We start from the raw sequence: 13,310 nt of genomic DNA, 5'->3' as shown, positions 1-13,310 counted from the left end.
TGTCTCTGTGCTAACATGGAAAAGTGCCTTTTCGGCGTTGATAAGCTCATTTTCTTGGGTTTTGTTGTTTCCTCTAAGGGCGTTCATGTTGATGACTCTAAGATCAATGCTATTAAAACTTGGCGACAACCAACCAACTTGCATCAAGTGCGTAGCTTCCTTGGTTCAGCCGGTTTCTACCATAGATTTGTGAAGGACTTTAGCACCATTGCTTCACCTTTGCATGCTTTGAGCAAGAAAAATGCGCCTTTTGTTTGGGGACCATCCCAAGATACCGCTTTCAATGAGCTTAAGAATTTTCTTACTCATGCTCCCGTGCTTGCATTACCCAACTTTGACAAACCATTTGAGATTCATTGTGATCCTAGTGGTAATGGCATAGGAGGTGTGTTAACGCAAGAGAAGCGCCCCATAGCTAACTTTAGTGAGAAACTTTCCGGAGCGCAACTCAATTACCCCATAATGACAAAGAGCTCTATGCATTAGTGCGGGTTTTGCATGAATGGGAACACTATCTTCGCCCTCATGAATTCATCATTCATACCGACCATGAAACACTCAAGTATCTTAAAGGTCAAACCAAGTTGAACAAGCGTCATGCAAAATGGAGTGAATTTATTGAGTCGTTTCCTTATATCATCAAGTACATTAAAGGTAAGGAAAATACTGTGGAGGATGCCCTTTCCCGCATATGCATGCTTGTTACTCAACTTGAATTGGATGTCATTGGCTTTCAGCACATAAAAGAGTTGTATGATCATGATCCTACCTTTGCTACTCCTTATGCCAAGTGTTTGACGCATACCTCTTGGGAACGCTATTACATCAAAAATGGATATCTTATCAGAGCTAACAAGCTTTGCATCCTCGAGTCTTCTCTTCGTTTGTTTCTTTTGCAGGAATCTCATGGAGGAGGACTAATGGGACATTTTGGACGCGACAAGACTTTTGCTACGCTTTCCAAGAACTACTATTGGCCCAAGATGTTTCGCAACGTCAACCGCTTCACCAACCGATGATCTACATGTCACAAAGCCAAGTCTAAAGCCCATTCCCATGGCCTTTACATGCCTCTCCCTATTCCTTATCAACCATGGGAAGATATTAGCATGGATTTTTTACTTGGCTTGCCTAGGACTAGAAATGGAAAGGATTCGGTATTAGTCGTTGTGGACCGTTTCTCTAAGATGGCACATTTCATTTCTTGCAACAAGATAGACAATGCTTCACATGTTGCCAATCTCTTTTGTAGGGAAATATTGTGTCTACATGGAGTGCCAAAGACGATCGTCTCGGACCACGACGTCAAGTTCCTAAGCTACTTTTGGAAGACCCTATGCGCCAAGCTCGAAATCAAGCTACTCTTCTCCACGGCGTATCATCCACAAACCGACGGCCAAACGGAGGTGACCAACCGCACACTCTCAGCTCTACTTCGCATGCTCATCAAGAAGAACATCAAGGAGTGGGAGGAGTGTCTACCTATCGCCGAGTTCATCTACAACCGCGCAAGACACTCAACAACCGGCAAGTCCCCCTTCGAGGTCGTCTACGGATTCAACCCATTGTCCCCATTGGACATCCTTCCTCTACCACTACAAGAGCGCATCAATATGGACGCAAGTGCACGTGTGACCCATCTCAAGAAGGTGCATGAAGATACAAGGCACACCATCGAGCGCCAAGTACAATGACTTGCGACCAAGCGCAACATCAACAAGCAACCCATCGTATTCAACATTGGTGATCTTGTGTGGCTACACCTTCAGAAAGACCGCTTCCCCACTGAACGCAAGTCCAAGCTTCTACCTCGAGCGGATGGACCCTTCAAGGTTCTTGCACGCTACAACAACAACGCTTACAAGATCGACCTCCCGCGCGACAAGTACAACGTGAACAACATCTTCAATGTCAAGGACCTCTCGCCCTACCATGGTGATGAAGAATTTGATCCGAGGTCGGATCTTCCCCAAGGGAGGGGAGATGATGCAGAGCATCCCAAGGTCATCCCCATGGACCTACCATCGTCTCACCAAGTGCCTAGTGGACCCATGACACAAGCACGTGCAAGAGCTCTCGGAACCGAGGTGACATCTCTCCTCTCACAATTCCACTTCGATGCTCATGAAACATGGCTACTACCTCAAACGGAGACATTTTGCATACTCAGGTATCAAGGAGTTGGCCATGAAGAAGCTAAGGAGCAAGGAGAATCAGAAGAGGAAGATGGGTGCGAAGACGGAGAAGAAGAAGAGCTGCGGACAAAGCCCCAGCCACCGGACGACCAGTCGAGACCGGACGTCCGGAGCCTGAAGCCCCAGCAGAGCTACAACGAGCAGACGCCCGGCCAGGACCGGACGACCGGCGACCCCGGACCTGAGCCAAACGAGAGGAAGTCCGACGCCACCGAACGTCCGGCAACCAGACGACCGGCCACTTCCGTAAATCCTCTACTTCAACATCCGAGCCAGAACAAGCGAACGACCGACGACTACCGAAGGTCCGGCCGCCCGTGAGCCACCGGACGACCGGCCCCCAGCGGATGTCCGGTACCTGTCTGTGCACAGGATTCGAGCCCGAGTCCCATGTACCCCCTCCATTCGCCCCCATTTGCACTAAGACTATAAATAGACCTCCTATTCCTCCTAGCTAGGGTTAGCAATGGATTAGCTCATATTTCGTGTGAGAGCTTTGCTCATCCCCTTGGTTACCTTCTCCTCGGAGATAGCGCCTCCTCGGAGAAGATCCCCCAAGCGGATTCAAGACCCCCTTACGGGAAGAACCTCAAGACCTCCTCACAGAGAAGACCGGCTACCTTTGTATTGTCCTTAGTTTACCGTGGATCGTGTGATCTCTTATGTACTCAAGGATCTAGCATATGTGTGACTATTTCTTGTTGGTTTAGTGATTCTCTCGTGTTTCCCCTCGTGTTTCCCCTCGTGTTCTTTGTGTTCATCACGGGATCCGCTACTTTTGTGAAAGATACCCTACATCAGGGGCACACCCCGGAGACGCGTGCCGCTCTTCAGACATGCCACCACACCACCCCGCATGTATGAGGGCCTGGTGCGATGCTCCGGTGGCATTGCTACGCCCCCCAGGGCCCCTGTCCCGCCTAACCCTGGAGCGGTTGACCACAAGATCTAGCCCTTTGACTTCCCACAGACGGGCTTTGACCAGTGGACCTATCCACCCGGTTGTGTGAGGTCAGCCCATACGGACACCTAGGAGCAACATCCGGGCCAAACCCACAGAAACATCCCCTCGTGTAGACCCGATGCGTCTGTTTCCCCCCTCTAGGTGCCGGCGGCGCCGCCGTCCGTGAGGGGGGCCACACCCCAAAGATGCGTGCCGGGAGTTTGCAACCACCACAACACTTCCATACTTGTGAGAGGCCGCCTAAGAAAGATTTGGCGGCATGCTAGCCCCCGGAGGCCGCCGGCCATAGTCATAGACACGCGAAGGGCAATCCGTGTAGTGGGAAGTTTTCAGATACTTCTCCATCACCAAAAACTATGAAAAATTACCATCAGTCCTATAGCACATGTGCCCACATCGTGTAAAAAACTCATGATTTTATCACGCTCCAATTATTTAATAATATTCACGCCGCACCATTATCGCAGAACATCTATTACTGTGTCATCACCGTCCGTTAGGGGGGCCACACCCCGGAGACAGGTGCCGCCTCTTCAGACATGCCAACTCACCTCCCGGCATGTATGAGGGCCCGGTGCGACACTCCGGTGGCATTGCTACCCCCATGGCCCCCGTCCCGCCTAACGCCGGGGCGGTTGACCACGAGATCTAGCCCTTTGACTTTTCACGGACGGGCTTTGACCAGTGGACCTCTCCACCCGGTTGTGTTAGGTCAGCCCATAGGAACACCTGGGAGCAACATCCGGGCCATACCCACAGCAAGATCCCCTCCGTGTAGACCTGACGCGTCCGTTTCCCCCTCCAGGTGCCGGCGGCGGCGCCATCCGTGAGGGGGGCACACCCCGGAGACGCGTGTCGCCTCTTCAGGCATGTCACCACACCATCCCGGCCCGCATGTATGAGGGCCCGGTGCGATGCTCCGGTGGCATTGCTACCCCCCCCCCCCAAGGTCCCCTTCCCGCCTAACCCTGGAGTAGTTGACCAAGAGATCTAGCCATTTGACTTTCCATGGACGGGCTTTGACTAGTGGACCTCTCCACCCGGTTGTGTTAGGTCAGCCCATAGGGCCACCTGGGAGCAACATCCGGGCCAAACCCACAGCAACATCCCCTCCGTGTAGACCCGATGCATTCGTTTCCCCCCTCCGTGTAGACCCGACGCATTCGTTTCCCCCCTCCAGGTGCTGGCGGTGGCACCGTCTGTGAGGGGGGCCACACCCCGGAGACGCGTGCCGCCTCTTCAGAAATGCCACCACACCACCCCGCATGTATGGGGGCATGTGCGACACTCCGGTGGCATTGCTACCCCCGAGGGCTCCCGTCCTGCCTAACCCTGGAGCGGTTGACCACGAGATCTAGCCCTTTGACTTTCCATGGGCGGGCTTTAACCAGTGGACCTCTCCACCCGATTGTGTTAGGTCGGTCCATAGGAACACTTGGGAGCAAGATCCTGACCAAACCCACAGCATGATCCCGCCCGTGTAGACCTGGCGCGGCCGTTTTCCCCCTCCAGGTGCCGGCGGCAGCGCCGTGCGTGAGGGGCCTACACCCCGGAGATGTGTGCCGCCTCTTCAGACATGCCACCACACCACCCGGTTGTGGTAGGTCATCCCATATAAACACTTGGGTGCAACGTCCCCTCCGTATAGACCCGATGCAGCTGTTTCCCCCCTCCAGGTGTCGGCCGGCAGTGGCGCCATCCGTGAGGCAAGTTACACCCCTCCGTATAGAATCGAAAAGTATGGTATTTATGCTTATATTAACACATGCTACATGTAAGTTAATCAAATAATAATACGTAAAAACATAAAAAATTCTATATGAAATGCAAAAAGAAAAAGGGGCTGCCGTCGGCATAGCTGAGGCCAGGGGCAGATATGGACGATGCGACGCGGATCGATGACGTGGCATCTATGCCGACGGCAACCGTCGGCATAGATGATGGTCGATGCGCCTCGGATCGATGACGTGGCACGCGCATCTATGCCGACGGCCGTCCGTCTCGGCCGTCGACATAGATCGGACACCGTTAGCCGCATGTCACGAGCGGGGCCGCCGGGCCAGCAACTATGCCGACAGCCACTGTAGGCGTAGGCTGGCCTAATCCGACGACTCATCTGTGCCGACGGGATAGCTCGTGATAGCCCGACGGCCTGGATCCGGCTGTCGGCATATCCTGGACTAGGCCGACGGGGGGCGTCGGCATATATATGGCTGTCGGCACCGGGCCCTGTTTTGGTAGTGTAGCTAGCCCACATTATTGTATGAGTGCATATAGATGATGGCTATAAATGACATGACAGTTTTATATAGCCATCAGCTGGTCATATTATTAACCATGCTCGGAGTATCAAAAGTACAGAAAGGATGACGTGGATCACGAGTTCTAGTGATTACACGTGGTCTAATCGGACGCGGCACGGCAGGTGGAGTGGCCGTTCGGCCGATCCGATTGCCTGGCCGATCGACCCCTAAAACACTGGCGTAAATTATTCGCCTCCATGCTATCAAAACCTTGCCACATTATATACTGTAATTTATCATTAAATAATAATATATGTACGCCTCCTTATATCTCCCCAAAGCACCAAATCCGTTCAGAAATCGCAGGTAGATTTGCGCCGAGGGAGTGCTTCAACATCGCATCTATGGCCTCCGCCGCGTTCTCCATCAGGTTGGTGTCGATGCGCCGCCTGGTTTTGTCGATTTTATTTTATGGTTGTCGTCTTCATGTGTGCGTGTTTTCTTTTTCTGATCTATCCGCTGTGATTTATCCGAAGGAGGTACGCGGAGAGCATGAGGGTCGAGGGAGCGGCGGAGGGTCGTCCTCCCTTGTACATCGAGGATCTGCCGCCTATCAAGGCGCCGAGGTTCTCGTGGTGGGCGGACGAGCTCGCCTCCGCCGTGGCTGCTGCTGCTGCGGCTAAGCCGCCGAAAAAGCGGTCCATCTCTGACCTCTTTGACCCAGCGCCAGCGTTGGACGTGCCTCCCGGCGGTGATAGCGGATGCAAGGAGCAAACGCAGGTGGACGGCGACGAGGCGCTGTGCACCATCGTGAGGCAGGCAAAGGAGGAGAAGTGGAAGCGGAGACGGCTGGGGGAGGAGGCGGCCGCGACTGCAACGCCGGAGAACACCGGAGGGCGAGAGCCTGAGGGGAATTTCGCGGCTACAAAGGTACGTGATCCAGTCCATCGCTATCGCAACCCACCTCTGCCTGTCTGTAAACGCAATGATGTCATCTGTTGTTATCCTTACGTTATTTTGCCCTGTTTTTTTTACTTTTGATCTGCTGGTCAGTTTTTGGTTGCTTTGCTTAACTGATGAGTGGTAATAATCTAACTAGAGTTGTACCATCGCACTATCAATATCCTAGTTTGCATATTGATATTCCCGTCTGATTAGACCATGTGTGATCGTTGGAACTCGTTAGATATGCATGCACTACCAATATCTTAGTTTGGGACGGGAATCACACTTAATGTCCAGGAAAATAACCCTGGCGCCCAGTCTTAGCGCCCCCATTGTAGATGGCCTTATAGTATTATTAGTATATGGCATGGTCTATCGTGTTGCCTTTTTCTCACACCTTGTACTAGATGGTGAGTTGTGTTTAATATGTGAATCTATGTGATGATAGCTGGTGTGGAAATGTTTCCAGACACCTTAGGCATGCATAGGAACAATGTTTTGAAGATGGTGTACGCGTGGCACTTTCCAATATGTAACAGTCAGCCTGTCACCATATGTTTGGCATGATGCATGGTCTGCTGTTTGTACTCTATTATGGAGTTTTCCCCTCAAAAAAAAAGGAAGTCATCTTTTGCCTTGTGTTTTCCAGTACGCCAAGAGTTTTATATCGGCCACATGGCTTACATGCCTCTACGCCGTGAACTGACCGTGTGGTACACCACAACGACCTGGCCGTTAGTTGCTTTTTTTTTGGCCGTGTGCTGCTGTTTTTGCCTCGGCCTATCCGTACGTCAGGACTCCGACATAATACGCTCGGCTTATGGTTGTATACCGATGAACTGTACACCGAGTAATTGATGCCGAGTGGCGCACACGGCATACGGTACGCCGAGGTAGATTCATCCTTCGCCGGGTGATTTGTACACCCAGCGTAGTGTGTTTTTCCTGTAGTGAATAGGGTAGAAATTTAACATGTACGATGTCGATGGGGCAAACCCATCCACACCTAGGTTCCAAACTTGTACCTAAGTTTCAAGTGTGTGGGAATGTAAGCCTCATTTCTTCACATCTGATATATAGTGCTTAAAAAATTTATGCATTGTATAAATCATTAACATTTCACATAGAGATAATGCTCGTAATATGCATACACCCATAGTACATGCCTGCATACAAGGCTCATCATGTGTTGCACCTTTTAAGATTTAATAGCCCATTTATTTGCTCTCTAAGGACTAGATTATGAATTTGTTCTTTAAAATTATATCACTTGATTACATAGTTCTATCAGCAGCTTGGTCACAAAACATGTTACTTTTCTTCAAAAACTGTTATCGCTATGTTCTACAACAACAAGTATCCCCAATAACCACTGTCCCGATTTAGTTTGATAGCTTGTTTTCCTCGTTCATGTTATGAACTTTGATAGTTTGACCAATGGGTGAGTACTGTGAAAGAATGCTAGATGGCACAGCTGCTTGAAAGAAGAGGGTACATAGTAGAGAGAGGGATCTATCACTACTCCTTGCTTGATGATCAAAATGCTGGTTCATCTTATGTAGAGGTGTGTGTGCCTATACTGCTTGAAAAGATGTGTAATACGATAGCTTAGAAAGAGAAGGAAATAACTATACTTAACCTAAGAGGGAAACTAATCATCCCAAATTCCTATATTTGATTGCTGTTGCCACATCTATTGCCGTCATCATTCCAACCATGCTATTGATGGCAGTATGCTAGACCATTGATTATCTGGATGTGATGACATTGTTTGTTAGTGCTGGATTATTTGTATTCTTTTCCCCAGGTGCAATGGGCCAGCAGGTGTGTTGAACATATGTAATTAAAAAGCAAACTAAAGTTTTGCCTCGTAAAGGAAATGCTGTGTTTTGTCTTGGTTCTGACAGTTGTGTGTTCTGGTTGTGTTTTGTCTCACCTTTTTTGAGTTTGTTATATGCGTGCACCGATGTATTTCCTAACTTATTCCAAGATTATTAATGTAATATGTATCGAGAGCCACACAACAAGCTAGACATTATGTTCTCTGTATATATATTTTACTATCTTTTTGTCGTTAGTTTTTGGGTATACAAATTCTTACTTGGGCATGTCTTAATAAAATAGATGTATATTAATTAATATATGGATTGCGTTTAAGGTGGTCTTGCACATTGTGCACACTATGTTGGATAAAATTGGGCATGCATATTCATAAATTACCATAACTTGGAAGTTAATATGATTGGTTTATCATCACCATATAAGATATTTGTTAAAATAATATTTTTTATAATACCATGGATGTGATCTTTTTATTGAACAAAACAACTACATCGCATGGTAGGGTCTTCTCTCTCAAGAAAACACGATAATTTCAGCCACGATGTATTGATAGCTAGATATAATGTATACTTTTACAAGCCTGCACATGGGCTCAATTCTTGAATGGGAGAGTTGCATTCTCGCTATGCATTTGAAGTAGGTGCTTATTTGCATTCATTGTAGTGTACCAATTTTCATTCTTAAGCTAGTGTGATAGAAAGTTCTAAATGTAACGAAAGAACCATAATAAAAACGCTTCCACAAACTTAGGGAACAATAGAAAATATAAGAAATATTACAGTCTGCACCAAGCTTGGGATCACCGGTGCACCCAAATCTTGGTCCATCTGATGGTTCGTGTTCGGGTACTATATACATCTACAGTTTGACCATTCCGATCACAATATAGAAAACTAGCCTATATATACATTTAATTTGCATTGGTAGAAAAGGGTTTTCTAAATGTCTCTATTTTCTTCTCTTGTTTCTGATAAAATTTCAATCATGATGTTTGTACTTTGGAACATGCATTACAAATTCTTATCTAAGTAGAAGATGTATTTGAGAGATCGAAAAGCTGGGAAGGTATAGACCAATGAACTAGGGGTGGAAAACTATAGAACCAACAGTAACCACCATTGTTTTTCAATCCTTTGTCTAGAAATGGACGAGAACACGTTTCTTTGTGTTTTCTACTTGACTAGAAATTTAGTGATTATTTATTTGCGGTTGTATTTGAATTTTTTTTCATGATTTGAATTCGTATTAAACATAATACTAGGTATGTGCATGAAGTATATTTATCCATCCCATGAAGTATCTTTTGAGTGACGACATGTTGTCGTATGTGATTTTAGCTGCGTAAACTAACATGGTTGTGAATTTGTGCATGTAAGATTGGATTATTCTATAAAAAGAATTGCTTTTCACCTGGTTGTTACTTTTACATAACCCAACCTTTGCTTTGACATTTGGGCCCAAATCATCTGACATGTGCACATACCAGTTCATTTTAAGGATATTTGTGTGTCTACATCTTGGCAATTTATTCCTAGATTTCGTCCTGGACTTCTTGTACCTCGTCTCCGGTGTGGTTTATGTCTGTGTTGTGTACAGTAAATGCACTTTTGGCAGAATTTTCATGTACCATGAGGAAAGATTTAGAAAACCCCGTAGTTTGCGCACAGTACTCATTCCTTAAATTGTTTATCTTATGTGATGATATATATACACTACTACTACTCTAATAATAATAATAATAATAATTAACTACACAAATGTTCTATTATTGCATTCATTTTACCGTTTGAATTCTGCATATCTTTAGCTGTTGCATAAATGTAAGATATGTTTTTTTTTGCATATTATTTCTGCAATGTTCTTGGTCTATTCAACTGGACTTGATTATGTAGAGCTGTCCAATCTGGTGTATGAGTTAGTCTGTATGAATCCATTACTATGTGTCCAACAGGAGATTCTACTATTCACTGTCCAAAATTCAAACTGACAATTAAATAATCCATATGGATATTTGATCGCACACACACACACACACACACACACACACACGCACACGCACACGCACACGCACACACACACATATTCATCTAATTCACCTTTAAGTCCACTAGTGCATGTGTCCATATCAATTGTTTCCAGCATCAAAATGGATCAAACATTTATTCTTACGCAAAGTGTTAGAGACATGTTAGTCATTTATTAGAGCACCTATATATGCACGTGTGTGTGTGTCTATCATTAGGTTACAAGAAATGTTACGTTATTAGGAACTTAAAAGCTATATACTCCCTCTGTTCCTAAATATTTGTCTTTCTAGAGATTTCAACAGATGACTACATACGAAGCAAAATGAATGAATCTACCCTCTAAATATGTCTATATACATCCGTATGTGCTAGTCCATTTAAAATCTCTAAAAAGACAAATATTTAGGAATGGAGGGAGTATTTCCTAAACATGGTGATGACATCCGAGGCTGACACCAGCTAACAAGTTGTATTTAGAGAAGAACATCTGAGTTTGTTAGTTTTGCAGTGCGTGTAAATGAATGTTTCACCTACTAGCTGCAAATATGCAAGACCAGAATTCTGCCTGGTGGCTTTATTTATAAAGTCGGGCGTATGCCTTTTCTTTAAAAAAAATATGCAAGACCAGCTGAATTCTTTATAACACACTTGTGCTAAATTTCCGTGAGCCAAATTTAAGAAGAACAGAAAAAATAACAAGATATGTTCAATGACTTTTCGTTCTGCCTTCCTGATGATTTGTTTGAAGGTATACATGTGCAAATGTGATGTGTTATGTCCACTTTCATAGTATTTATTTTTCGTACTCACAGTTAATATGTATCTTATGTTTTGAAATAACGCTGCTCAATTATGTACATAGGACACACTTGAAAGTCCAAACTTGCCTGATGGACTGGATACTCATCGATCACAGAAACCTGAGACTTCACAGCATCACAGAAAAGAGACAGAAAATATATCTGAGGAGATCAATGATGCGAAGAAGGCTGACACACAAAAGTGCATTGATAATAATAAAAAGTGCATTCTAACGTACACAAGGCGCAAACATGGCAATTCGAAGGACAAGGAGGTACTAGAACTCTGTCGCAAATCACTGAACCATGTCAACTTCTCGGAAGCAGATGGTGTACTTGGCAGTAAGATGCATAGTTGTGAGCTACCTCAACAGCAAAGTCTGTGCAAACTGTTGTCGGATGCTACTTCTTCATCCACATCTATGGGAGAAGAAAAATGTGTAGCTATAGAAAGTAGTACTTCACATATGCCGAAGGAAGCATTCACCAAAACTAATGAAGCAAATAAGCGAGACGATCATGATGACTCTGCTGAGCTTAGTAACAAAGAGATGTCTGCTCCATTGATTGATCTGAATATGGCACCACCGGAATGTACTTATTTGGACTGCACCTATGATTCGAATTTGGAGGTGCCCAATCTTGAAAATACACATGGTGAAACTTTTAATTCAGAGGCTGAATTGCTTGATCGCAGAGAAAACTGGATGAATTTGTCTTCCAATTCACAGAAACCGGAAAACCAGCCACCTGCTGTTGACATGGAAAGAGTAAGGAGTTCAAGATCGGCAGACACATTTTTGCATGGAGAGGCAAACAAAGCTTATGACGCGGATGTTGTTGGTCCAGCACTGAGCTTAAGAGAACTCGGTGAGACTAGTCCTTCTACGAGACAGACAGTTCGTTTGATGGGCAAAGATCTCGAAGTTTGCATGACCAGAGGTGAATCGTTTACCGAGACTGCACAGAAACATAAAGGTACTTTTCGAAACAGGCTTCCGCCCGGCTTTATTATATGTAAATAAAGACAAATGTGTTCTTGCGATAAGGACAGCCTTTTTTTCTCTTTACAAGCTCAAAGTTTCCCGATTTTGCAGTAAATTCTACCAGTACAATTCAAGCTTCAACATATCATTCAAGCACAAGCCAGGCACAGTTTGAATACATGACTCCACATGATTCCAGTAGCCTGTTTCCTACAGCACATGTATCTTCTGGAGATCAACTGTCATATGAAAACAGGTATGGGAATTTTCCAAACTTGCAGACCAATCAGCCTTTTCTATTGGGGTGTCCACCTCCTCCCAGTTATGGTGCAGCATTCTATCAGCTGAATTCGCCGCCTTCTCGCGGTTATTTCTCTGATCCTATCCCTGGGGCAGAACCACTGGCAGCACCATTCTTGCCTATAACCGGACAGCATGGGGCACCATCTTCAGTTTGCCATGCCAATTTGCCTCGGCAACATATTGTAGATTCAACAAGCTCGTCTGTTTGCGTTCTTAACTCCGTGAGTTATACACTCAGCCATCCAGGCCATGTAATTCAAGAAGTTTCCAACAATTCATCGAGTGGTCGGGGTGTGCAGGAGAGATCAGGACTGGTGAAGCTCACTCCCGGGGCGAAGCATATACTGGTGCCAAGCGATAGCACGCAGGGCAACTCTGTGCCGGTGCACTCCTGTTTACCCTTTGGAAGTAGGAACGGAAATGCTGCAGGGTCTGGAAATAAAGGAGCCTGATCGGCACTGCTTTAATTCAAATTCATTTGTTCAGTTGGAGAATTTTGAAAAATGTTTACAACTTTCTTTCTGTGTAAAACTAGATTGACTGATCTATCAGTGATGATAGATCTAACCCTTTTCCAGAATCTAGAAACATTAGGGTTAGAACTGGGTATCCTCGTCGGTTTGTTGGTAGAAAGATAGGTAGAGTTTTCCGAATATAAAAATCTGGTTTGGTTACGGCCACACGGCGGAGTCCGCTTGGAGCATCTGCGGCTACTGTTCGCTGGAGCTTGCCGGTTTATTTCTTGGTTGGCGACCGGCACGAGCGTATAGCAGGTCGCACGCATGTAGTAAGATTGGGCCAATTAAAACCACTCGATCTGTCTGCGCCTACTATTCACTGGAGATTGCCGGTTTATGTCTTGCCGATTGAGACATCCAGTTCTTTTGGGTGATTCTCCCAAATCACCCCCCCCCCCCCCCCCCCCCCCCCCCCTCCCCAGTTTCTCCTAGAATCGTCACTTCATTTTTTTTACAAACCTATCTAGTTAAGATCTAATTAGTTATG

General features: G+C 46.0%; 1 protein-coding gene across 1 annotated transcript; it reads left to right on the top strand.

The window, feature by feature from the left end:
- The first annotated feature begins 5,684 nt into the window (after nt 1–5,684).
- LOC125548098 lies at nt 5,685–12,953 on the top strand. The gene is made up of 4 exons (XM_048711780.1): nt 5,685–5,832; nt 5,939–6,332; nt 11,079–11,994; nt 12,114–12,953. Exons 1-4 carry the CDS (start codon nt 5,807–5,809, stop codon nt 12,755–12,757), a joined length of 1,980 nt encoding a protein of 659 aa, XP_048567737.1. The 5' UTR covers nt 5,685–5,806; the 3' UTR covers nt 12,758–12,953.
- The last annotated feature ends 357 nt before the right edge of the window (nt 12,954–13,310 follow it).

Source organism: Triticum urartu, chromosome 3 (assembly GCF_003073215.2).
Source record: "Triticum urartu cultivar G1812 chromosome 3, Tu2.1, whole genome shotgun sequence".
Lineage (NCBI taxonomy): Eukaryota > Viridiplantae > Streptophyta > Magnoliopsida > Poales > Poaceae > Triticum > Triticum urartu.
Note: the sequence above shows the minus strand (reverse complement) of the source record. Positions and strands in the feature narration are given on the sequence as shown.

Bases quoted from the DNA above. Each gene is read 5' to 3' on its own strand.
- LOC125548098 (XM_048711780.1), top strand. From the start codon at position 5,807: ATGGCCTCCGCCGCGTTCTCCATCAG. The intron at 5,833-5,938 runs GTTGGTGTCGAT...ATTTATCCGAAG, and splicing joins TCCGCCGCGTTCTCCATCAG to GAGGTACGCGGAGAGCATGA. The intron at 11,995-12,113 runs GTACTTTTCGAA...CCGATTTTGCAG, and splicing joins GACTGCACAGAAACATAAAG to TAAATTCTACCAGTACAATT.